The following is a 27543-nucleotide window of genomic DNA, read 5'->3' as shown; positions in this document are numbered from 1 at the left end:
GAACCTAAGGTCCCTTTTCTTTCGGAGATTCGTTGTGAGGATTGAGTGAGATCAAGCACCTTGCAGGGTGCCCGGTACAGAATGGAGACTTAGTACTTGGGAGTCTGGTTCCACTAAGTCCCATCTAGTATACTGAGATGCATTTTAGATGATGTTGCCGTTGTTGTTTTACCATCTTAGCCATTTTTAAGTGTACAGTTCAGTGGCATTAAGTACATCCACATTGCTGTGCAACCATCACCACATCCATCTCCAAGATTTGTCATCTTGCAAAATGGAAACTCTGTGCCCATTAAGTGATAACCCCTCTCCCCTCTGCCCCCCAGCCTCTAACAGCCGCCATTCTACTTTCCGTCTCTATGAATTTGCTTTTTCTGGGTGCCTTATGGAAGTGAAATCATGCAGTTTTTGTTTTTTGGTTTTTTTTTTTGTGGTACGCGGGCCTCTCACTCTTGTGGCCTCTCCCGTTGCGGAGCACAGGCTCCGGACGCGCAGGCTTAGCGGCCATGGCTCACGGGCCCAGCCGCTCTGCGGCACGTGGGATCCTCCCAGACCGGGGCACGAACCCGTGTCCCCTGCATCGGCAGGTGGACTCTCAACCACTGCACCACCAGGGAAGCCCCAGTATTTGTTTTTTTGTGACTGGCTTCTTTCACTCAGCATGGTGTCCTCAGGGTTCATCCATGTTGTAGCGTGTGTCAGAATTTCCTGTACTTTAAGGCTAATATTCCATTGTATGTATATACCACTTCGTTTAGCCATTCATCCATGGATGGATACTTGGGCTACTTCCACTTTTGGACTCTTATGAGTAATGCTGATATGAACAAATATAGGTAAACATCTCTTTGAGACCCTGATTTCAGTTCTTTTGGGAAGAGAGATGCAGTTTTAAGAAGAATCCCTGGCTTCCAGATAGTTAAGTATATTCTACTGTTCATTGGAGTGGGGATTGGGGTGAAGGCATAGGAATTGAGGATGGATATCAGATCCTTGTTCTAAATCATCAGATCTTACTTACCAAAATTAATACTTGAGGAGCGCAATACTTACATTAAAATATTGTTGTAGGTGAATATTTATTGACATGGAAAAATGATTACAATATAGGAAGTAGGAAAAAAGCATATGTATTATCCATTTTTATAAAAAAATTATATATACCAATATGTTCAAATACATGATACAGATATAAAAACTGGTCCTTAAGTAGTAGCATCGTGCAGGAGCCCCTAAATTTTTTTGTTCATACAGCCCCTTTCATTCTCAATATGCATATACTTTTAATTATTTATTTAATTATATAGTTATGTACATGTAGAACTATATTGACATCACATACATTATAAAATATTCTCAAAAGAGTAATGTATCAAAAGGAAAGAGATAGAGTAACATGTTCCAAGAATGAATAAAAATAAATATCATTAGAAGTTCTAGTATTGGGAGTTCCCTGGCAGTCCAGTGGTTAGGACTCGGCGGTTTCACTGCTGGGGCCAGGGTTCCATCCCTGGTCGGGGAACTAAGATCCTGCAAGCCACGTGGTGCAGCCAAAAAAAAAAAAAAGAAAGAAGTTCTAGTATATTCTTTCTGCACACCTACAGATCTCTCTACCACATAGACTGTTGTAGAGTAGATTCTGAAGTTAGACAAAGCTGAACTGGATTCCAGAGCCCACTTCTCACTGGTGAATAATCTTAGCTGAGTTACTGAACATCTCCAAGCTGCAGTTTTCCATCTGTAAGTGGGAATAATTAGAGTTCTTTTATTAAAAAATTTTTTTTATTGAGATATGGTTTTTTTTGAGGTATGTAATATTATATTAGTTTCAGGTATAGAGCATAACGATTCAGTATTTGTATATATTGCAAAATGATCACCGCAATAAGTCTGGTTAACATCCAACACCATACATAGTTACAAAACTTTTTTTTTCCTTGTGATGAGGACGTTTAAGATCTACTCTCTTAGCAGCGTTCAGATGTGCAATACAGTGTTAATAGTGCATTGTGCACTGCCTGGTTTATGGTAGGGGTAAAAAAAATTAAGCTGGTACTATTGTCATGACTAACAGTTGTCTCGGGATGGTGGGGATAGAAATGTTTACAATTTTCCTTCTTTGCATGTCAGTGTGTTTTCATTTATTGAAAATGAAGATACAGTGCTTATGTCAGAATTCTTTTAAATGTTATTTTGTCTTGTTAAAAAACTCAGAGCTTAGCACAGTGACCTACAGATCTCCTGCACTGCATCCTTTTTCAAAATGAATGTAAGATTCATGGAACACTACCCACTTGGCCTAACGGAAACTTCCCAAACCAAGGCTTAAAGCCCTTTCCTGCCACCCCAGAGCAGCAAGCCTGTGATTCCACCCCCCCCCACCCCCCACCCCCGTATATGGGAGGCCCTGTCCAGAACCTGCTGGCCCCCAGGGGCCTGCGCACCTTTGTGAACAGGCTCATTCAGTTCTCAGCACAGGCGCCTGAGGCTGGGCAGGCAGAAAGGAAGCAATTAAGACAGTGGAAACCTACCAGGGAAAAAGCTGTTGGCAGGGCAGACCTCATGGATGTGTGATCTGTGCAGTCACACAGGGCCCCCTGCTCGGAAGGACCCCGCTCTTGGTTTGATGCTCTTCTGTCTTGAAATCTTGAAATTCTCCATGATTTTTTCACAAAGAAGCTCCACATTTTGATTTTTCACTGGGCCTTGCAAATTGTAGCTTGGTCCTGGCTGTTGAAAACTGTAAGGCATTGAGAAGGCCCGGGTGTTGAATGGATTGTTAAAGAGGGGGTCCTCTTGTAGGTGTCTAAATGGGTACTCCACTGAGGAAGCTGGAACCACACAGAATTCTGCAAAACAGCCTTTTTGCATATATGTCTGGGAACCTCTTACCCTTTCCTGATTTCACTATGTTTGATCTCCCAGGTCTGAAGCACAGGGAGTAACAACCTTGACTTCATAAGGGCACTGTGAAAATCGAGAGAGAAAATGCACGTGAAAGGGTTACAACAGTGCCTAGCACCTGGAATACTCATTTTTAAAAGCTTCCTAAATACTCAGTTGCTACCCTGGTATCAACAATATGAGCTAGGTAGTATCATTATGCTTATTTTATTTTTTAAATATTTTTCCTGATGTTTACATTTTGTACTTCATTTATTTATTTATTTGTTTTTGGCCACACCCTGCGGCATGCAGAATCTTAGTTCCCTGACCAGGAATCGAACCCACGCACTCTGCAGTGGAAGCGTGGAGTCTTAACTGCTGGACCACCAGGGAAGTCCCTAGCCTCATTTTACAGATGAAGATACTGAGGTTCAGAGAAGTTGAGCAACTTGCCCAAGTCATACAGCTGGTTACCATATGGAGTTAGGGTTTGAACTCAAGCCATCTGATGGCAGAGGTCATGCTTTTTTCACTCCACCGTCGTGCACCCTGCTTTCCTCATCATCTATTAGGTGCCAGGTATTCCTGTGTACTTTTATCATCTGCCTCTCAAATTATAGCCGTTGAGATCCTCATTCTGCAGATGTGGAGACAGACATAGTGATCACGGTCACATATCTGTTCCACATATGGTGGTACTTGGATTTTAACCCCCATCCTCTGAATTTCTCCTCAGCCTTTCCACTTGATAATTCCTCAAGAGTGAATCCAAAAGATGTTTCACAGTATCTACTGCTTTGGGTTGATAATGCAAATACAGTTAGACTTTGGCGAACTCCTGGACCCACATGCCAGACAGTTCTTCATAGCTTGTTTCTGGCAGCAATGGAATGTCATCGGCGCTGGCTCAGACCTTGGAATCTCACTGGGTTCCCCCCAACTCCTGGCAACCACCATTCTACCCTCTGTCTCTATGAATTTCTAAAATGTTTTTATTTAAAATATTTACACATTTTCATGTTAACCTAATTCTCAGCCAAAGTCATCCTTATGGATTACATTTCTTCTAAAAGAGTTGAAGTTCCAGAGTAGACAGGATCAGAATCCTTGGCAAGCTGACTAATGTTTAGAAAAATCTCTCATCACATTTTCATTATTATTAGAAATTCTTTAGACTTAAAAAAAAATGTAGTTTGACAGTTGATCCCTATCAAGCACGCAGATGGACAGAGTAATTCGTCCTTTGTTACAAGTTAGGCCACAGACAAAAATTTAACAGCAACGGAATTCTAGCTGAGTGGACGCTGTGTTCCCCAGAACGCACACTGGTTTCTTGTCTCTTTGGTAGAGTGCTGAGGTGAGGGGGATCTGACACAAATTCCGTGGATTGGTCATGATGTTGGAAGAGCAAGTTTCAAGGCTGAAATTCCACCAGTTACTGTGGGTGCTGTTGAACCAATCCTAAAGCCACTTACAACCTGGGACTTGCCAAGTCCCTTCCAAAGTTCTTTTCCCATGTGGTTTATTACCAGCCCTTAGGGTTGCCAGATTGAGCAAATAAAACAAACAATGAATAACTTTTTGAGTGTGTGTTCTAAATATTTAATCTGGCAACTCTAATCTAAGATCGCCCACTGGGGATTCTTCTCAGTGGTAGCAATCCACCCGCAGCCTGTTCTGAGAATGGTAGAAATAAAGTGTTTATAATTGTTGGTTTCATGGGCTGTGATCAGAAATGAAGGAACACATTTATTGAACATAGGCAGGTGCCTTCATAGCAACATAGCTTCATAGCATCTTCCCAAGAACGCTAAACAGGTCACTATCCCTGTCTTTATAATGAGGAACCGAGGCTCACAAAGGTTAGTTTATCTAAGACCACAAACGTCCTACAAACATGGAGACCTGGGACTGTATCCAGTTTGAAGTCCTTACCTTATTACTGCACATTACAAGTCTAGGGCCAGCTGGTAGGCTGCTCTGTTGATTTGTTTCTAAGTATGTGGCAGCTTTGCAGTAGCCTGTGTCCCAACCCTGGCTGCCCATGTGCCAGCTCTGGTGGGACAGTGGGCAGCCAGGTGACCTCTCTAAGCCTCAGTTTCCTTATCTGTAAGTTAGAAATAGCACCTACATCTACGTTCGCCATAAGGATTAAATGAGTTCTTTTTTTTGTATTTTGTATAAGTAAAATGCTGAGCACTTGTCTGCCACACAGCACATGCCCAGGACAGTCTCCTTTAAAGCCACAAGAGTTTCATTTATTGTCCTGTGAAGGGGCTGAGTGGTCGGAGGGAGCTGCAAACCAGAGGCAGCCTAGAAACGTGTGCTCACGCCTGATCCCCAGGGAAGGAGCTTCAATGGGTTAAGATGAATGGAGGGCATCCCTCCTTCTCCCAGAAGTGCTGGGGAGCATCCCTAGCTTAAGGGGGAGGCCAGGAGAAGGGCTCCTTTCAGATCTCACTTTCCGCTCTGCAAATGGTGACCACCTGATTTGGCTTGAGGCGTGATCAAGAACTGTTTAAATGCGGCGGGAAGAAAATTCCAAGATTGGAAAGACCCTGTGACTTGGCAGGGGAGGGGGCAAGGTCTGGCCCAGCCCACCTGGCTTTTCCAGCCCCTCCCCACCCCCCTCCTGCCTTTCCAGTTCCCTCCTCTGCTTCCTTCTCCTCCCCGGCTGCTCCACTTTGACCTGGAGTCCAGAGAACCAGACAAACAGCCACTGGTCCTCTCGATCTAGCGCCACCTCCCCGAGGGGCCCCTGGGTAAGTCGTTAACATCAGCGGGCCCTGTTTCCCCTGAGAACTGAGGGTCGGACACACCAAATCAGCTCGCCTAAACCAGCTGGCAGGGTTTGGTGCGGAGGGGTGGAAAGTGAGGCGGGCACTTTATTTTAGCTATTATGAAATCGTCTCAGTCTGTGAGCAGTTTGACTAAACTGCAACAACCAGTGGTGGCTTTAGAATGGGGTGGATTTGAGCCCTAGCTTTCTGCCTTGGTGTATGATTGACTATGAATGATGACAATTCGTTTCCAACTTTCTGCAGCACCTCCCAAGCCCTCTGTCCTCTAAAAGAGAGAACTCGACAGGGGTAGATATTTTACTATGAATTTTTTTAGTCAAGATTAAAAAATCAGGCATCAGGAACACCTCGTGTGTTTTAAGGAAACTTTGTTGGGTGTTGGGCTTCTCAGGCGGATTTGGGTGCCCTGTTTTAAAATTCTGCTGAAAATGACGGGTCTGATTTTGTGGCTCTTCAAACAAATTGTTTAAAACTAAATTTGGTATCTTTGCTATCAGGGGACAACTGTAGCCTGTAGTGGTTTTGGTTGGGTTTAAGAAACATTGAGTGATAACATATATTCAGTCTTCTTATCCGTGTTCAGATCTTTGTGGTTTAATCCAGGTTTTGGCTAATCCAGATTATCTGGTTTAAAAAATGCAGCCTATCCTCACCGAAGAAACTAACTTTATTTTTATTTATTTATTTTTTAAATTTTATTTCTTGGCCACACCGTGCGTCATGCGGGATCTTAGTTCCCCCACCAGGAATCATGCCCCCCTGCGGTGGAAGCGCGGAGTCTTAACCACTGGACCGCCAGGGAAGTCCCAGAAACTAACTTTAGTAGAATCGATGAGAGGCCACTATAATTATAAATTCTGAAGCCTCGAGTTAAGCTGGCAGAAGCCTTCCATCTCCTCACCTCCTCCTCCCCCCATTTTCTGTCTCTTTTTGGAATTAGAGGAGTTAGACAGAGTGGTTCAAGCACAGGCTTGGAGTCATATTTGCTACTTTCTTTTTTTTTTTTTTTTTTTTGCGGTACGCAGGCCTCTCACTGTTGCGGCCTCTCCCGTTGTGGAGCACAGGCTCCGGACGCGCAGGCCCAGCGGCCATGGCTCACGGGCCCAGCCGCTCCGTGGCATGTGGGATCCTCCTGGACCGGGGCACGAACCCGTGTCCCCTGCATCGGCAGGCAGACTCTCAACCACTGTGCCACCAGGGAAGCCCCATATTTGCTACTTTCTTGCCGTTTGAGTTTAAATCTCTCTTAAATCTCAGTTTTCACATCTATGTAATGGGGGTGCTGGTGATAGTAGCATAACCTGTAGAGAGAGGTTTTTGTCCAGTCTCTGAAACCTAGTAATGCTCAGTGAGTGTGAGCTGTCGTTCAAAGCATTTCTTTTTTAGGGACTGGATGAAGGTATCCACTCTGTATAACTGCTGGCTCAGCCTCGAAGAGTCTCGTGAAACTAACCTCCTGGGCTGTCCTCAGCCTCTTTGACCTTCTTTCCTGTTTTAAACTGTAGATTGCTATCTCTTTCTTGAAAATCTCCCTTTGTTTTATGATGTGTTTATTCTGTTCCTGTGGTTCTCAAGTCATTTATTAAACGGATCGCTGGGTCCCAGCTTCTGCCCTCCTGATTCTGTAGGTCTGGGGTGGGCTCGAGAATTTGCATTTCTAACAAGTTCTCAGATAATAGGGATGCTGCTAGTCAGGGGATTGTAAAAGAACTACTGTGTTTTCTCATGCTTGTCAACCTTTAAAATCCCTTTACCTAGGACTTAGTGGAGACAAATTTACTGTTAGAACTCCCTAGTTATTAAGTCAAGGAGATAATAAGCTAGATTCATCACTGAAAGCCAAGTTCCCAGATAACTGAAAGAAACATGATTTTTTTTTTAATTAAAAAAGGGTGATGTGAAGGCAATCTGGCCAGTGAACAAATGCTCTAAGTAAACTGAGAACATACCTTCAACTGCTAACTACCAAGGTGTTGATCAACGCTGGTAGATTAGTTGAGGAAATTAGTGTTTATATTCAGTCTCCAAGATCCTTCTAATAATGGCATGTTTAAGCAAGCTGTCCTCCTTAAACACTGGATCCAGCTGGAATGCTTTAGTAATTGAGTTGACACCTGTTACACCATTTAACAGACATTAAATACAGTTTTTCTGGCTGCTATGATCATTGCCATGGACCATTCCTTCAGTATAGTGCAAAACTTTGACGGCCACCCCAGCTCTCTAGCAAGCATAGATAAGGAAGTGGCTTATCACCAGCCTCTGTACAGGCAACTCCAGAAGACTGGCAAACGTTTCTAATTTACACCAGTTCCTAAAGACAGTAAATCTTTAGCTTGCACATAGCACAGTATTAAATAGAGCTCCCAGCTGTGACAACTTGCTTGAGGTCTTGGAGGCCCCTTAGGCTACATGGTAGACTTTATCTTGAGTGTTCAACAGGCATTAACTATAGCTTTTTTACATTTGCATATGCATGAGTTATACTCATGCAAGACTCCAGTCCCAAGTTACTTTTTAAAGAGCTTAATTTATGTCTTGGTGATGTTTCTACGCTCATTTCCATTGGGTCATTATATTTAACGTGCTTTGTAGGTATCTTTGCTTGCAATTTCAGTTAAGGAAGAGCGTTAGCATCAAAAAGAAAAGGGAAGTTTGGGGCTTGGGCTTTTTTTTTTTTTTTTAAACTGTCCTAGAAACCTAAGGGTGCTTCTACACCAAGCATTGACAGCTACCATCTTTGAGGGATCTCATTCAGTGATCCGTTTGCTCCAGAAGTGCCAGCACCACAGTTTGCTAATTGCCCGCACTCCCTCGTCCTCCAGCCTGAGAATGGCAGGTGGCTGATTGTCACTGTGGGCAAGTTCCCAATTAGGCACAAACAGGTGCACACATCTGCTGGGGGTGGCTGTTTCCACACAACTGCTCCAGCGCACACAAAGGGTGGCCTCAGCTTTGCCAGCCATGTGGCTCTCTCAAAAATGAGTGAGGTTGGCACATTCCTACAGGGCTTTTGCGGTCAGTAAAGAAAAACAAGAGCCCGTGAAAGGGGCTTGGGAATGCCAAAAGGAATCATCATGGGAAAAAGAGCTGCGGTGGCTAAATGGTGGGTCATGGGCCGCTTTCTTCTAGAAAGCTGTCAGAATAGGAACTTGGAATACCTAAAGGAGGTATTATCAGGTATTTAATTATCAGCCTAGATAATTAGATAAAACGCAGTGTTCTTCATTGTGGCATCTGAATTCCTGCTGAAAGGATGAAGAATAGCAATTTCTGGTTTGTTACTGAGAAGGAGCTAGTCTTGTAGATTTATGGGCATTGTCTTTGGCTAGGACCTGGAGAAAGCAGTCCCTCTTGGCAGTTCTGGTCAAGTTCATCTTTAAAATAACACTTCCATTGCATTCGGGTCAAGAACGTCCAGACAGGACTTTCCTGGTGGCGCAGTGATTAAGAATCCGCCTGCAAACGCAGGGGACACGGGTTCGATCCCTGGTCCAGGAAGATCCCACATGCCGCGGAGCAACTAAGCCTGTGCGCCACAACCACTGAGCCTGTGCTCTAGAGCCCGCGAGCCACAACTAGAGAAAGCCCACCCGCAGCAAGGAAGACCCAACGCAGCCAAATATAAATAAATTAAAAAAAAAAAAAAAGAACGTGCAGGCAGGGTGAGTGCGTTTCCTGCTGGGACGAGGCAGAGACATCTCCGTCCAGGCTTGCTCATCTCCCGGCTGTTTAGAGGCCCTCCCTTGGGATTCTGAGGTTGACCCTCATTCATATAAACCTAGCCTCCCACCCTGCCTGCCTGTCAGCCCCAGGAGGGGCCTTCTCTGCCCAAGCCAGACCTGGCTGCCTCTGCCAGCTCAGTGCATCCACGTGGCCTTGGCTCCCAGGCAAATTCCCCCGCAGGGGTTCTTCGGAGGGTGAACAAATAAGCACTCAGCTACTGTCAGTCCACTCAAACGTGAAATCCTTCAGGTTCTAAACTCTGAAAATGATCAGGATTAACTTAAAATAATGCACCAGTGTTTGAAACACTTGCCTTCTAAATGGCAACGGGCTTGCTCATCAGTACCCTCCCTTACACCCACTAACCATATTTGACTTAGTTTTATGTGAATTATATCACCCGGAAGGATGTGTAAAACATGTATGAATGGTTTAAATAACAAATTAGAAATTACACAGCCACATAACCACACCCAATGAGGAATGTTGCCAGGATCCCACCCCACCCCCATTGTGTAGTGGACCCCCCTTTCCCAGTAAAAATCCTCTCTTTTCCCCAGAGGTGCTTGGGCTGTATAGAACATATTTTCTTGTTTTGCTTTATACTGTATCACCTATGTATGATTCTCTGTAGTTTCATTTTGTTTGCTTTCGAACTTATATACATGGGATGGTGATGTATATATTATTTGGGGTCTTGCTTCTTTGCTAAATACCGTGAGATTCATCACGTTGTGGGAAGCTAGTCTGTATTTTGTTTGCTGCATGGTATTCCATTGTATGAATACTGTAATTTTATCATTTCTACTGCTATGGGATATTTGGGCTGTTTTCTTTATTTGTCTTACTGTGAACAATGCTGCTATAAAACCTTTTCTTTTGCATAAGTTTCTCTAGAGGTATACCTAGGAAAGGATCTCTGGGTCATGGGGTATGCAGATTTCCAAAAAGATCATGTCAATGGGCATTCTACAGCAATGGATGGGAGTTCCTATCACCCTTCATCTTCACGTAACCTCAGTGCAGTCGGGTGCAAAGTGGTAATTCATTGAAGGTTTAATTTGCATTTCCCTGAGTACTTACAAAGCTGAACACTTGCTTCTCTGCCTGTTGGCCATTTGGGTTTCTACTTGTGCACTGCTTGTTGAACGATTTAATCCATTTTGCTGCCAGGTCATCTGTCTCAGCCAGCTTTTTCGTCCTCCTTTAGTGTCATAGACAGGTCCCCAGCTCAATCACCTCCTTATTGGTGGTGGCTTGTTAGAAGTTTCCTGTGTTAATAGGTCCGTATAGAAAGTGATGTTGTGTATTCACAAGAAAGGATATTTTGCGATAGCACAAGTGAACAAATTTGGAGGATTAATAGGAACCTTTTCTAACACAAAGAAATTAAGGCTGTGTTTTTTCCTGAGAAAGTAATCTTTTGGGATGGTCCAGATTCCACATTTGTCAGAATTATTTATGTGTCTCATTTACTCATGCCCTACTGATGTTTTGCATTGTAAGTAAATTATCTGAAACTAGAAACCAAGCTGAACTGAGAAGGGCCTCCCTATACATTCTTTACTCTTAGTTTGTCAGAAATTGCAAAGCGATAGTGATGGTCTGCAGGTATGTTTTATATAGCCTGCACAATGCTTTACTTTTTATTTTTGGCTTTCCTTTTTTGTTTTTTGGTTGAGGCAATATTTTAAAGTTCAGACATTCTAGGTAAAACTCTGAGATTTTGCCTTATTTTTGAAGAAAGTGCAATCATTAGGCAATAGTGGATCCACATTCTCACGTGGCAGAAATTACATTGATCTGAGTGGTGGTTCCCCATCAGCAGTGGCACCTGTTTCCTCAGTATCCAATCTCCCTTTTCTCCATATTAGTAATAATATTAGTAGCAAGGCATGTGGCTGCCCAAAATAAAGACTACATATCTCAGTGTCCCTTGCAATTATCAAGAGCCTTGTGATTTTTCTGGCCAGTGGGATTAGGGGAAGTGGGCAGCTTTCAGGTTCTGCCCCTAAAGGAGTGGGTATGTCCTCCTTTATTCTTTTTCTCCTACGTGATGGCTAAAAGGTGGACATGGTGGTGAGCTATCTCAGACCATGTGAAGGACAGCAGAACCCCACGAACAGTGAAGCAACAAGAGTCTCAGTCCCTGAACACTTCATGCTATTCTAGCTCTAACTTGTAGGTAAAGAGAAATTAAAGTGTTGATCTCTGTCACGCACAGTCAAATCTATATCCTAAGTAACTTCAAGTGGGTAATGTTCTCTCCTCTTCCTCATGGTCCCCACCGAGTCCCCATTGTGTCCCTGTGTCTGCTGCTGAGCTTCACTTGCCTTTCTCAGCTGGCTTAGACAGTTGGATTTCTAATGCTTCTCTCACTTGGCTCCTATTAGAGAGTTGCTTCTAAGGTATATTTATATTCTAATATTTAATGGTCTAAGAGTGACACAAAAGAAAAATTCTTAAGTCTGAAAGATACAATACAATTAGAAGTTTTAGGGTTGAATTATCAGGAGTTTTATAATAATCCAAATCAGGGTTTCACAACCCTCAACACTATTAACATTTGGGGCAAGATAATTCTTTGTTGCTGGGGGCCCATCTTATGTATTGTAGGATGTATAGTAGCATCCTGGCCTCAGTTCAGTAGATGCCAGTAACACCTCCTTCCCCAATTGTGACTGTCAAAAAATGTCTTAAGACATTGCTAAATATCCCCCGAGGGGCAAAATTGCCCCAGTTGAGAACCACTAATTTAAAGTATATTTCTTTATTTTTTTACCTTTTTAAAAAAAAATTAATAGACTTCAGTTTTTAGAGCAGTTTTAGGTTTACACAAAAATTGAGCAGAAAGTATGGAGAGTTCTCATATATCCTCTCTCCTTCCCCCTCCCCCTCTCTTCGCAGTTTCCCTTATCAGTAACATCTTGCATTAGTGTAGTACATTTGTTACAAGTGATGAATCAATACTGACAGATTTTTTTTTTTTTGCTGTTTTACGGTTTTATTAAACAAAACGTGCACACGAGCTGTCTATTCATTTTCTTCGCCGCGCAGCCTGTCTTTGGGATTGGTGACTCTGATGGCCAGCTGGACTGCTCTCTCCACAGTGGCTTTGCGGTTCTTGGAGGAGACGTTGTGCGCAATCTCAGCACAGTAAGACTTGTTGCACGTCAGCAGCACTTCAAGCTCCTTGACGTTGTGGACCAGGAACTGGACCAGGAACTGGGCAAAGCCGCTGGGCAGCATGTGCTTTGTTTTCTTGTTGCTCCCGTAACCGATGTTGGGCATCAAGATCTGGCCCTTGAATCTCCTGCGCACCCTGTTGTCAATGCCTCTGGGTTTCTGCCAGTTCCGCTTAATTTTGACATACCAGTGTGACTGGTGCTAGATGAACTTCTTGGTCCTCTTTTTGACAGTCTTGTGCTTCACGAGGGGTCTGAGGGCAGCCATGATGCCGAGTAGGAGATGGCGGGCACCTCCGTAGGCAGCGCCGAGGAAAAGAAGACGAGAGATTATTATTAGCTAAAGTCCATAGTCAAATCATGGTTCACTCTGTGTTCTATAGCTTTTGACAAATGCATCCATGATTACAGTATTATTCACAATAGTTTCACAACCCCCCCCAAATCCCTTGTGCTCCACCTATTCAATTATATTCCTTTTAAAGTAGTCTAAGCTTTCCGTAAAATGATCCCTAAGCCACTTGCCTATTAATGCACATTTTAGTTGCTTCCCAGTGATTGATTAGTATCCCAAAAAGGTCTTAATGAGTAAATATTCATTGTTATTTAGGATGCTGCCTTGTGATTAACGTTTGGTAATTTATTGATTTATTTAGTCACCATTTCCAGATGTATAATGTCTTATCGCATCTTAGGACTAGGGTAGGTTCTAATGGTGCAGTTAAAATTAAAAACTCCTTGGGAAGGTGACATGTCGAAGGCCAAAGTTCATCTTTCAGTATATCCAACACAGGTAGTATTTTTCTCCAGTTGTAACATGTAGCTATTTCTTAAGTTAGTCACTAGATATACAAGTTGTGTGTTTAGCAGACATGTGTTAAATGCTTTAATACTAGAAAAATCTCAGTATATTGAGAGACTGGTGCTTTAAGGACACAGGAACTAAAATCATCTTAAAGGACAGCAACTTCAAGTCTCCCGTTTCACACTTATTCTCAACCATGAGCTTGTTGAATAAAATGATGGATAAAATTTCCCTCTCATTTCATTCCCCTCTCTCCTCTCTCCTTTGGCTGACTACATTGGTATAAGTTAAAAGCAACTTCGTCATATGACACCTGTTTCTACGTGCTCAGCATGCAGTGTACACTTAATACGTATTTGCTAAATGAATAAGTGAATTTATGGTAAATAGCAGCTTCGCTTCTTCTACTCTATAGGTCTTGATTGCCACAAAATTAACTATAATCCAAAGAAATAAGTGAATGTGAGGCTGAGTTCTTGGAACACAGCACACAGTTCACATGAACCCAGGAAATAACACACATGTGGCTGGTGGTGATGATTAATAACAAAAAGTGTTATCCTTAGTCTGTCACTTCAGAACATGTACAGGTATTTGCCCTTCACAAAAAATTCACAAGCCAACCTCTTTGAAAAGGAAATGGGATTTGAAGGACAGAGCATAAAAGAAATTATTGAGAGAAATAAATGTCATTACTGGGAGTTGACAGGTGACCTTTACTGTGATTAAATACGATTGTGGTATATATTTTGGTTTTCAGGAAGCCCAAACCAGTTTCCCGAGATTGTCAATGTGGTTAAGCCATACTGCTCAGATTTCAAATGAATAGAGAGATTTATCCTTATGTAAGAATGGGAGCCAAGTGACTTTTCATTTCCTGGAGTAATTTGTAAAGTCAGATCTCTCACCTTTAGGAAAGGCCCCAAGCCTAGTTTTGAAATATAGCATTGACAGGTACAAATCATACCGTCTCTAAGCTAGGTGACACTCAACTCTATCTGTTCCTACTGAAAGTAAGTTTATGTACAGGTTGCTCAGTGGGTTCACCTGATTGTCCTGTGGCCTGGTGGGGAAACTTGGTGATAGAACCAGTAAACAAACCTTCTGTAGACATTGAAGGAGAACCAGTTACACCAGGCCTGATCAAGTGACAGGAGAGAGCAACTTCTAATCCAGCACAGTGCAACATAGACCAAACAAAGCGTGTCTGCAGGCCATACTTGGTTCCCTAGTTTGACCTATAACATTTGATCTAGGTAATTGAATGAATGCTTTGGGAGGAGATTGACCTTGAGTTCAGCGTTTAGTCCTACAGTTGGGGGTTCATCTCTTTCAGTATCACGATTCACATTGGGGCAAACCCTGGGGAAGCTAATGTAAAAATGCTTGAGTGATGGATTTTGCAACTAATCAGTTCAGAGTTTTCATTTATAAGTAGGGGTGAGGGTGAAGGGGAGCTCTGCCTTGCCAGAGATGAGAATGTCCCAGGACGCTGCTCTGGGAGTCTTTCAGGGAATCAGGTAATAGAATACAGTGGTTATGGTCTTGGCCTTTGAAGCCTTCTGGCTCCTCCACATAGAAGCTGAGAGATGTTGAACAAGAGGCTTAGCTTCTCTAAACCTCAAACTCTTACTTGTGAAGTAGTCTGGGTAGTAATAGTACCCACCACATGGGAAGAGTTGTGATGGGACTTCCATGAGGTGAACAGTGCCCTAGAAGTGCATTTCATGCTGCTCTTGGTAACCTCAACAAAGAGATGATAATGGCAAAGATATGAAGAGGTGGCAAGTAAGTGGAAAAAAGTTACCAGTATGCTGTTTGATGAACACCAACCAGGGTAATCATGATTTTGAGTAACTCTTTAATGTGCTTATCCTAGGCTCTAATGAACCCCAGAGAGTCATGTCTGTTTCATCAGAGACTGCCTTCTTAAATACTTGGGACTGTTCTCACACTGCAGGACAAACCTGACTGGGTCATATTACCTGTTCTCCCTTCTGTTAAGTTCCTTAAAGACCACACCCTTCTCTCTCTCTCTTTTTTTTTTAACATCTTTTTTGGAGTATAATTTCTTTACAGCGGTGTGTTACTTTCTGCTGTATAACAAAGTGAATCAGCTATATGTATACATACATCCCCATATCCCCTCCCTCTTGCGTCTCCCTCCCACCCTCCCTATCCCATCCACACCCTTCTCTTTTCACAACCAGAATTTTGCCTTTTTTTGGTTCTGTTTTGTTTTCATTGTATTACTGTTTTTAACTGAGATATAGTTGATTTACAATATTATATGTTTCAAGTGTATGACATAGAGATTCACAGGTTTTAAAGATTGAACTCCATTCATAGTTATTACAAAATATTGCCTGTATTCCCAGAATTTTGCCATTTTAAAATTAGCTGATGTTTCATGAGGTACATTTTAGTTCACTTGTTGCAATTTGAGGGATAACTTCCTTGGATTTCATTAGAAACACATTTTCAAGTCATCTTTTTTTAAAATTTTTTATTTTAATTTAACTTTTTAAAATTTATTTATTTTTGGCTGCGTTGGGTCTTTGTTGCTGCACGCAGGCTTTCTCTAGTTGCAGCGAGCGGGGGCTACTCTTTGTTGTGGTGCGTGGGCTTCTCATTGCGGTGGCTTCTCTTGTTGCAGAGCACGGGCTCTAGGCGCGTGGGGTCAGTAGTTGTGGCTCGCATGCTCTAGGGCACAGGCTCAGTAGTTGTGGCACACGGGCTTAGTTGCTCCGTGGCATGTGGGATCTTCCTGGACCAGGGATCAAACCCGTGTCCCCTGCATTGGCAGGTGGATTCTTAACCACTGCGCCACCAGGGAAGTCCCTCAAGTCATCTTCTATCCAAGTGATTTCCGCAGATGGCTGACTTGGTCCATTTTATTTCAGAGAGTGTCAAGGAAGTAACAGATGAGTAATAGAAAGGTCTATACTCAAACGTTTTTATTGCAATGATAGCTATTATGAAAAGTGGTGATTCTATGTGAATGGTTTTAGGATAACCAGTGTTCCAACATTGTGAATATTATATAACCACTAAAAATAATTATGAGGGTACTACAGGAGTGTGGAGAAAGTGTATAATGAAATTTGAAGAATGCTGCGTAAAAATAGAATATAAAGTGTGCCCAATTGTAGTAATAATTATATATCAATAATAAAATAGACACATATAGGAAATATACAATGAAAATGGAGTTTATAAGTAAGGAAAATGGGATTATGGCAATTTAATAGTATTTTAAATTTTTTTTTTTTTTTTTTGTCTTTTAAAAACTTCAAAATCTCATCAGGTTGGTTGTCCATTTGGGGACTGCCTTTAGTTAAAGTCTACAGCCTTATGTATGCTGACAATAACATTTGGCAGAGCCCAGTGTGCTGTTGTTACTTTTCAGATTTCATGTGGTGACCAGCTTGGGTAATCTTTTAGGTAACAACGACTGACATACTGTATTACTTTTCTTTTTAGTGATGAAAATGCCAGGAAAGATTTAAAGACATTACCAGCCTTTCCAACCAAAACTCTGCAGGAGCACCCCTCCCTTGCCTACTGGTAAGCCACGCCAATATTGCCGGTGACCCTGTTACGGTAACCTCCACGGAGAACGGCATGCTCTTCAGGGAACTAAAAGAAATATAAGTGCGGAAAATACCAAACTGCCCATCATACATGTCAGTCTAATCATAAGTAGACCTTGATCCTTCCAGTGAAAAGGTCTTATGAAATCTCTCTGGAGATCATTGTCCCAAGACTATAGTCATGTGTGAAGAGTGGCCATGTGCCTTCTCGTTCAAGTGCATGATACATTTGTAGAATGTGCTTTTAAGTGAATCCTGCTCAGTATATGTGCAGTCACTGTGTAATGCAGGCTTAATGTGGCAGAGTGCAATACAAGTGGTATAAAATACAGATTTCCTTGAACAGAGGCATTCATAATAAACAGAAACAACCTGGATGATCAGGTTTCCTCTACAGCCAGAAGTCATTGTCTATTTTGAGTTGTTTTATTTGCCTGTATTTTAATGAATCCATAGTACCCACTTCCCATGCAACATTTTTCCTAGAAAAGTACATTTTCTCCCCTTGAATTACTTACATTTCCTTTAAATATATTTTCCTCGATTTAAGGCTGTGAATCCTGAAGATGGTTTTCCTTTCCACTAAAAAACTGGTTACAAAATAAATATTCAACGTGAATAGCTGTAATATGAAAGTTGGAATATTTCCCAGGTCAATAGTGAGAGTAGGTACTGAGGCTACATTGTATCCTGAGTCTGGAACCTTCTAAATGAATCATTGTTAAGTGATAGTTTCTTAAGGATAAAAAGCAAAGACCAATTACTGTTGCTTATTTGCTGTATAGAGGTAAAAACGTTTATTCTTCTCAGTTATACTTGAGATATGACTAATGAGCTACCAGTCTGAAAGGAGGGTAAATAACTGAATGATGTCAAAGGTGACCAGACTTCAGCCTGTTTCTCCTTTCTAGTCAAAAAGTTTTATTCTAAGACAATAATGAAGGGTTTTCTTCTAAAGTATCATGTCCACAAGTAGTGACAGTAGAATATTTTAGATTGAACACTCACTCAGAAGCATTTTTAATTCTTTCTAAATCTTTCTGAACAATTTAAGGAAAATGTCTATAATACCTTACACTTGCTGATCTCTCTAAAAAACCCTTTTAATTTCCCCAGCAAGGCTCTCTAACTAGCATTTAATAACATTATTTTGTATTTATTATATTCCATTCAGTTATGGGAGAGAATATTAGTTTTTTATTTGATGAATTGATATTATGTTTCCTTTTCTAATAACTTAAGTTTTCAAAAATTTACATATTATATGAGTATATTGTATAAAATTGTATAAAATCGAGACAAGGTAGTCAAATTTCTGAGGTTCAGGAGTCCATATGTCCATATCCTACAAAAACAAAAGTCAACTAGCTTCTGTCTCCCAAACAAGTTGGTCTAGGCCTTCTTTCTCAAGTGTTTCAAGTGGGCCACCTGAGAATCTTGAAATCGGATCTGTACCTCAGACAGTCATGCATTGCTCTACTTTTCATTTCCTTGTTTTACAGTGAGGACAGGGTAATTGAGCATTATTTGAAAATCAAAGGTCTGACTCGGGGTCAAGCTGTGGTTCAGTAAGTATCTTTCTTTTTGCTTAGATATAGTTGTAATGTCTTCCGTTTGAGAAAGTCATCTGAAATGATTTCTATTGTGTAGTTTGTGTGCATATAGTACTCACCTGGTTAGAAGTATCTTACCATGAATTATAAAGTGTCTTGGGTCATTCCATACTTTGGTGTCATTAATTCAGATGCCTACCAGTGTCAGACAGGTAACAGCAATGAGAACTCATAGGCCAACAGTAGGCAATAGGGAGTGGTGGGGACTGTGGTGAACTAGAGAGCTTTTGCCCTGGCTAGAGACGAGACTACTCAGCTTCAGCATTCAGGCATAATGTTGCCAGATCATCTGATGTTTTTCAAGAAAAGCTGGAAATTACAATTTTTTAAATCCTAACTTTAAACATTGCAAAGTAATTTTAAGAAAATTTTAGTACAACATGAGCCAAACAACATCTATCTGGAGGCCGTGTTTTGTCACCTGGTTTGTGACTCTATTTTGGGTGGAGCACGCAGTGTCAGTGTTGGATAATCTGTTTCTTTATGGTACCAATAGCAGACCATAATGATAGATTTCTGCATTTTAGACCTATAGAGTTACCATCATTTATTAAGAACAGTTCACAGGCTACACTGAAGTTTTTAAATTGTAAAAAGTAAATTTATAATTTAAAAATTTTTGAATTGTAAAAACGAATGTAGCATTATTGCTATAGCAGTTGTACAGTAGAATAACTGTTATGGCCATAGAAGTTTTAACAAAAATTCTGCTGAATATAGCTCAGAGCATGTGAGAAGTGAAATAAGGACTTGGCGATCACTATTCCCCTGGTCAGTGTATAGATTTCCCCCACATCCCTGCTCTTGCGCTCATCTCCTTTTTGTCATAGTGCACCTGCTGTGATCTTCAAGACAGAAATGAGAAGTTAACAGCCTGAAGTTGAATCCCTGACTTGTGCCTGTTTTGTGAACTGGAAAACAAAAAGGAATAACAATTTCCATGAAGGATTTTAGGTTAGGTTAACGAGTGTATTATGAACTGTCCTTGTTGAAATGCAGCATCCTCTTACTTCCTTTGATCATTATCATTGTGGCTGCAAATTAGAAATTGTCTAACTTGGTAGTTAAGTCTCTAGACTGTGGAATCCGACTCACTTTGTTGGAATCCTGGCTGTGCAGTGTAATTGCTGCCTGGCCTTGGCACATCTACCCTTTTTTTAAAAAAATAAATTTATTGGGCTTCCCTGGTGGCGCAGTGGTTGAGAGTCCGCCTGCTGATGCAGGAGATGCGGGTTCGTGCCCCGGTCCGGGAAGATCCCACATGCCGCGGAGCGGCTAGGCCCGTGAGCCATGGCCGCTGAGCCTGCGCGTCCGGAGCCTATGCTCCGCAACGGGAGAGGCTACAACAGTGAGAGGCCCGCGTACCGCAAAAAAATAAAATAAAATAAAAATAAGTAAATTTATTTTATTTATTTACTTTTGGCTGCGTTGGGTCTTCATTGCTGCACGCGGGCTTTCTCTAGTTGTGGCGAGCGGGGGCTACTCTTTGTTGCAGTGTGCGGGCTTCTCATTGCAGTGGCTTCTCTTGTGGAGCACGGGCTCTAGGCGCATGGGCTTCAGTAGTTGTGGCTCACGGGCTCTAGAGCACAGGCTCAGTAGTTGTAGCAACGGGCTTAATTGCTCCGTGGCATGTGGGATCTTCCTGGACCAGGGGTCGAACCCTTGTCCCCTGCATTGGCAGACAGATTCTTAACCACTGCGCCACCAGGGAAGTCCCCCTAACTTTTTATATTCACTAACATGTAGACCTTTTACTTTAAAAAGTTATCACCTTATTGATTACAAGGTCCAGAGCCATTGATCTCCAAAATGTTATTAAAGAGTCCACTTGTATCATACAGGAACCTCAGTTCTGTGTGGGCAGAGAGGAAATCTTACACAATTTAGTCCACTCCATAAAGTCTTAAAGTTATACAATAAATACTTGTTGAATTAAAAATAACAAGAGGTACATCATCACTTTAATTTTTTTTGGGGGGGTGCATATTTTTAAAAATCAGGTTTGCATATAATAAAATTCACTGTTTTAAAGCATATATTTCTAAGAGGTTTGACTTAAAAGTTAAGTATAAATTTCTAAAAGTGTACCACCATCAGTGATAATAACCACCGTGTTTTTATTATAGCATGTTTGCTTAATTTACAGCAAGCAGAAAATAAGCTTTATTTTTTACTTATTATGAGCATGACCCAAAAGTTGATTCTCATGACTTGCATCATTAGGTGCTAGTTTAAAAATACTTGAAGTTTGGGTTTATAATAAAGTACAATATGTTTCTAAGCCATAGAAATTTTAATATGCAGAAAATAACATTTCCTATAGCTTTTTGAAATTGAATTTTTGTTAACAACCTCCCAACATTTGGATAAAGTAAAATATATTACTCCCTGGAGTGGTTTATTCTATTTCTACTTTAGTCAAAGACAAAGTTATAATGAGGAAAGTAGATACAAATTGTGTTTCTTTAGATCACTTTTCCCAAAAGGACCCTCCAACTAATTTAATAAGAGGTTATAATATATATTCATTTTCCATAGGTATATGAAAATAGTAGAAGCTCTACCGACCTATGGAGTCCATTATTATGCAGTAAAGGTAAATACTTTTATATGACAAACCTTTCATCATGCCTGTGTTATTTTAGGAGAGTTAGTGAACAACACCAACTTTCTAAAATCACATAAATCAATATGCATATATATGTAAATTATCTCTAGAAATTTCAGCATTTAGAATAGGATTGATTTTCTTAAAAAAATAAAAGCCTGATTGTATCTTGTCATTTTTAGCAAATCATAAAGCACATTATTTTTGTGAAATACTAGCTGTGTTCAGATGTGTTCCCGAAGCCTCTATTAGCCCTGAAGTATTCAGGTCATTCTCTTTTGGCACACCTAATCTTTTAGCTACTTTTGCTGATTTTTCTCTTTTCCAACTGTGCACCTTTCTAATGCTACTAGATGTTCATTTGATAGTGCCTTTGTATGAGAATCATTGAAGAATCATCCAGTATCAGTTCAGCAGCTTCACAAAATCCTCAAGTTTTTACAAGATTTGCAGTACCCATTTTCAATTGGTATGTTTTATATTTGTGTAGTACTTTCAGTTGTTTATACACAGGGAGAGATTGACTAAGAAATATTTTGAGATGATAGAGGATAAACCATATTGTTAAGAAGAGAGTCCTGTTTGAAAGAGGAATAATTTTATACTTGATCAATCTTGAGTGACTTTTCAAGTTCTGACAGTGTTTGCAATTCAAAATGGTGGGGAATTGGATAATACCTGTATAATGAGGACACCTTGTACTAAAAATACGTACCAATTCCACTTTAATTTCTACTGATTCTTAATTTGTTTGCATATGGGTATATGTTTAAGCCCAAGTTTTTCTTTCCCTATGTCAGTGTATATCCCTTTCTTTGGCAAGACCTAAAAGATAAATTTATGAAAAAAAATGTATTCCTCCCCTCCCCATATGTACCTCGAAGTCATTATTCAAGCATCTCATCTTTGAATCATATAATTCACCCAAAGAATTTTTTAGTATTCCCATGTTCATTTGTTAAGTATATTATAAACATTAGGATTTGGAACCACTTTTCTCATCGTTGTAATTCTTTGGAAACTTCTCTGACCTTTATAACTGGTTACTAATCAAGAGAACAAAGAGCTTTTTTTCTTTCTCTTCTTCTTTTTTTTTTTTTCCAGTGGTTAACTGGCTTTGTACTCTGGATTAATTCCTGGTTGAATTACTTACATTTTATTTCTTCTCTCCAACTGTTTAATCCTAACAATAATGCTACTTTCTTTTTGATGGTGTTAATAGTATTGGTGTGCTTTGACTTATAGATCTTATTTGAAGAAGCTCTAAGAAAGCATTTTAATAACAAGTTAGGATTTTAAATAGTGTTTTGTTTACCAAGACAAAATTATTTTAACTTGTTGATACTTGTTAAAGGATGAAATTGGTAGATGTTACTTCATCTCTGTAAGACTTAACAATTAGGTCTTGGTTCTCATGGTTTTCCATCTTCCAGGATAAACAAGGACTTCCTTGGTGGCTTGGAATCAGCTATAAAGGAATTGGCCAGTATGATTTGCAAGATAAGGTGAAACCTCGGAAAGTAAGTGTGAATCATTTCAGACACTTATGAGAACATTGAGCTGTTCTAGAGCTAGAAACATCACTTTATGGGGCAACAAGCAGTCTTGGGTAAAGAATTTTTGATTAGTGAAGTCCTAGGTTTAGAGAAGACTCAAGTTAAATGTGAAATACTTTTTATAATTCATTCATGCCCCATTTATACAGCAATTCCACGTCTGATCATTTATCCTAAGGAAGTAAAATTACGCACAAAGATTTAACTACAAGGATGTTGATCACAACGTAGTTTACAAGTGCATACAATTAGGTTTCTATTTAAGTTAGTATGAACATGATGATGTCATCTGTTTAATGAATTTTACATATATAAAAATATATACATGCATCCACACACATATGCATACATATACATATGTACATTGGATGGATAAACAAATGGGTGAATTGTAAAGACGTTAAGTCAGAATTTTTGGTGCTGGTTACCTCTCAGTGATACAGTTATAAGTAACCTTCTTTCTACTACTGCTGCTAGTTTTGCTTATCTTTGTTTCACAATTTTCCACATTTAACATGTCTACTTTTTTGTAGAGGAAAGTAAGTTACATGCTATTTATTAAAGGGTCACACTATCAGGTTTGGATTTTCCAGAGCTAATAAGTTACATTCTTGGCAATTTGATTATGAGGTTGTTCCTCTTGACCAAGCACAAGTGTACAATACTTTTTTGCCTATATAAGAAGTGATGAGTTCGTGTAGATATCCATCTAGCTGCTCTGGCCTACTCAGTATTATAATGACATAAAGGCTTACCCGTGCTGTTAGGTTTTGCCATGCTCCGTGTCCTCTGTTGCCAGCCCTGGGAATCACAGCTGTGAAACAATGACCTATAATAACAGACCATGGTTAGGCTGCCTGCTCTATCACACCCCGACATCACCGCCTTAAATAGCTCTTATCACTTCCATTGGTCTCTTGCTTTAATTTGTACTAGAAAAACAGCCATATTTTTCATAAAGTCAGGCCCTGGTCATAATACCACAAGCTTTTCATCTTCTGCGTGTCCTTTTAGCTTCAATCATACTTACAATCTTCCTTTGAGTTTAGAGAATAAGTTACCCTTTTCTTCCCATTTTATGGTTGTGAAACTGGCACAGAAAACATGAAAGGGTGTTGCCCAGGACAAACCACAGCCCCCTTTGAGTGCCCATCCAGCTCTCCTGGGTCAGACTAGCTGGGCACTGTGGCTTCTTATTGAGAATTATCAGTAAAAATGGGAAGGCATTATTTTTAACAAAAAATCCATCTATGTGAGGCATGGTAAGTAAGCATTTGTGTAATCATACAATTAGAACTTGATCTGTATAATTTTGGCCCAGTGACCCAGATCAGTTGAAGTAAGGAATACTTGATTTCCAGGAGGAATACGAGTAATTTTGGTTATATTTGAAAACTTGTTTCTAAGACCAAATTTCTAATAATGTTAGAAATGATATGGGCGTACAGTTTTTCTTTACAGTTATATATTTTAATGTTTTTACCAAAAGTTTTAAATAGTCATTGTAAAAGAAACCAACAACAACAAAAACAAGCACACACTACAGAAACATCAATTGGGGCAGGAAGTTCTTCAGCAGCTCCCATCCCTCCCCTGTGATAATCACTGTCAAGAGAATGATACTGGTTTGTTTGTTTATGAATTTCATTTTGTTTTATTTTTTATTTTATTTTTTTATTGAAGTAGAGTTGATTTACAATATTGTGTTTTTTCTGCTGTACAGCAAAGTGATTGAGTTATATATATACACACATTCTTTTTCATATCCTTGTCCATTACGGTTTATCACAGGATATTGAATATAGTTCCCCATGCTATACAGTAAGATCTTGTTGTCTATCCATTCTATATATAATAGTTTGCATCTGCTAACCCCAAACTCCCACTCCATCCCTCCCCCCCACCCTGCCGTTGGCAACCACAAGTCTGTTCTCTACGTCTGTTTCTTTTTTGTAGATAGGTTCGTTTGTGTCATATTTTAGATGCCACATATAAGTGATATCATATGGCATTTGTCTTTCTGACTTACTTCACTTAGTGTGATAATCTCTAGTTGCATCCATGTTGCTACAAATGGCATTATTTCATTCTTTTTTATGGCTGAGTAGCATTCCATTGTATATATATATCACATCTTCTTTATCCATTCATCTGTCATGGACATTTAGGTTGTTTCCATGTCTTGGCTTTTGTGAATAGTGGTGCTGTGAACCTGGAGGTGCATGTATCACTTTGCTGTGTAGTTTTGTCTGGATATATGCCCAGGAGTGGGATTGCTGGATCATATGGTAATTCTATTTTTAGTTTTCTGAGGAAGCTCCATACTGTTTTCCATAGTGGCTGTTGATACTGCTTCATTTAGACTTTGTCAGCAATGTATACTAAGCTTTTACAGAGAGAAAGAAATCTTACTATGTATACTATTCCATACTATGTCATATTTCTCCAAATCACTTCTAAAACAGATGTCTTTTTACTCTTTTTAAAGCTGACTAGTATTCCATGGTGTTGAAATACATAATTTATTTAACCAGTTCTCTCTTGATGGACATTTGGGTTGTTTCCATTGTGGGAAGAGTGGGTTGGAGGATAATGAATTTCAGCCAAGGCAAATAACTAGCCCCTATTATCTATTTTGTAAGATCATGTTTTCTTAAGGTAGACCTCATCCATGTTAACATTTTTTTTTGGCAATTTATTTCTTCCCTGAATTTTACTTTAAGAAATAACATTTCTTTGGTTTTTCTGAATCTTGCATGTAAAATATAACTTAAATCGACTCACAAGTAATTTCTTAGCTGTTGTGGCTTGAGAAAATTGAGATTCTCACAGACTCTAAATGCATCTACTAAAAACAACCAGGCTTTCTTCCAAAATAATGGTGAATCAGAATCTACACAGTAAATATTGCTGTTAATTTCCTCTCAGTTGCTCATGACTCACAGGCCTTTCTTTACATTCACAGTTTCATAGAAATTGGTAAATATTGTTTGACACTGATCATAATCAGGCTTGCTTGTTCATTTCAGAGTCTATAGACAATGATCAGAAGCCACTTCCTTTTTTCAGTGTGCAAGAGTTTTCCTATTTCATTTTCAAGACATGCCATTCAGGTTGAAAAGGACCATAAACAGGCCATCTGGTGTCGTCACTGTCTTGCTTTCTCTTTCTTGGTTATTTTAGCAGGTGTCCACTTTGTACCACTGTTTGCTTTCTCCTTGCTTCTTCTGTTAAACCTGACAATGGATTTCACTTCCGTATCTTTATTTTTTCCTGTCTAGACAGCTTAAGAGTTTCATTGGCAGGAGGATGTTCTAACGTCCCTGTCTTGGCTTAGTTGCCCAAATAAGGGAATGCCTAACTTAAAGGGACGTGAGCACTGACATGTAGAAGGAGGCTCACGCTTCAGCTGTTTGCATGGACCTATGTTCCAGCAGGTTACCAATGGCCGGGCAGGAATGAAGGTCCTATTGCCAAATTGGAATGAAACAAAGGCTGGAATGGGAGGTTGCGTAGATGCTCAGCCTCTTGAATCACATGCCTGCTGCATTATAATTACATGGCTTAAAAACAGGCCAGAAGGAGGAAGAATTACCCATGATAAGATGGCGAAAGTCTGTTTTGAAAAAGGGTTGGTCCGAGGTCCCCAGGCTGAGGCCTCTGTCCTTTCCACATAATGTCTCTCAGTTATAGGGTCTGAATATTGGGGACTGTGTTTGTGTTACCTCCCAAAACACCCAGCACAGGCTCTTCATGTGTACTGTCTATAAAGCTTTTGCCAGTCAGGAGCTTCGATTTGTTTGCAATCCACGTAGTATAATGCAACAGGGCAAGGGTTTGGGAAGCAATCCAAAGACCGTCTCTGATGTCATTTGCTGTGTGACCTTGGACATGTTGCTTAACCTCTCTTTAACCTTAGTTTCCTCCTCTGTACAATGGTAATACCACCAACTACTAGGGTGGTTGTAAGAATTAATGAGATTATATTTAGTGTCGTGCTGGATGCACAGTAATAACTCCATAACTGGTAATTACTCATTTGTAGTGAGGGAGAGAGACAATAAAGAAGGGTATGAGAAATATTCTTGGATCACTGGTTAAGGAAGGACCCAACATTGCTACAAACCCAGAGCCCTAGTGTCCCACATAAGAGTCCACACTCACAGTTACTATTTTCAGAGACTGGTAAGCATTCTGCCGCTCCCAATTCATTAACCACAATGCCCTAAGGTATGATGAAAATTAAGAGAAATTTTTTAACTTCTGAGTTACAATCCACAAAAATTACGGTATTAAAAAATCAGGTCATAAGCAGTTTTTCTTTTAAATCCTTCCTTTGTGCATGAAATGTGTCATTGCAAACTCTCAGGGAATGTGAAACATACCAGAACTCAACTTCAAATTGTAGGATGTTCAAACTTAAAAACGGTGAAGCTTTATTTAAAAAAGAAAAATTCAAACATGTGCCTTCTAGGTTTTTATTGTTCATTCGGTATTTCAAGGAAAAATGTCTGTTCTTCACAAAGAAGTAGACAATGGGTCTGTGGCTGAGTAAAGTATTAATATATGTCATGACTGATTTGTACCCCTCTAGCAAGTTATTTCCCTGGGGAAAACCAGAACCTGTCAGAGGTGGGAGGAAAAAAAATGACATGCTAGTCAAGGTGTTACAGGTAGACCATAGTAGGATAAAATGATTTTCAAGATTAGTATCTTTGGCATTATAAGACTAATAAAGTCTTGTGATACATGTCATTACCCCAGAGAATT

General features: G+C 40.2%; 1 protein-coding gene and 1 pseudogene across 2 annotated transcripts in view; one reads left to right on the top strand and one right to left on the bottom strand.

The window, feature by feature from the left end:
* FRMD4B (FERM domain containing 4B) overlaps positions 1-27543 on the top strand; it is a 273299-nt gene that overhangs the window by 211282 nt on the left and 34474 nt on the right. For both annotated transcript variants that reach the window (XM_022572579.3, XM_089919549.1), the window contains 4 exons: positions 16887-16970; positions 18499-18564; positions 21148-21205; positions 22651-22737. In XM_022572579.3, coding sequence (XP_022428287.2) covers positions 16887-16970; positions 18499-18564; positions 21148-21205; positions 22651-22737 — 295 coding nt within the window. The remainder of the gene's footprint in view (positions 1-16886; positions 16971-18498; positions 18565-21147; positions 21206-22650; positions 22738-27543) is intronic.
* Positions 12432-13031, bottom strand: LOC111174196 (large ribosomal subunit protein eL32 pseudogene; annotated as a pseudogene).

Source organism: Delphinapterus leucas, chromosome 10 (genome assembly GCF_059928025.1).
Source record: "Delphinapterus leucas isolate spDelLeu-1000000601 "Yukka" chromosome 10, BTC_Dleu_Yukka2, whole genome shotgun sequence".
Classification (NCBI taxonomy): Eukaryota; Metazoa; Chordata; class Mammalia; order Artiodactyla; family Monodontidae; genus Delphinapterus; species Delphinapterus leucas.
This window is presented reverse-complemented; position numbering and strand designations above follow the sequence as displayed.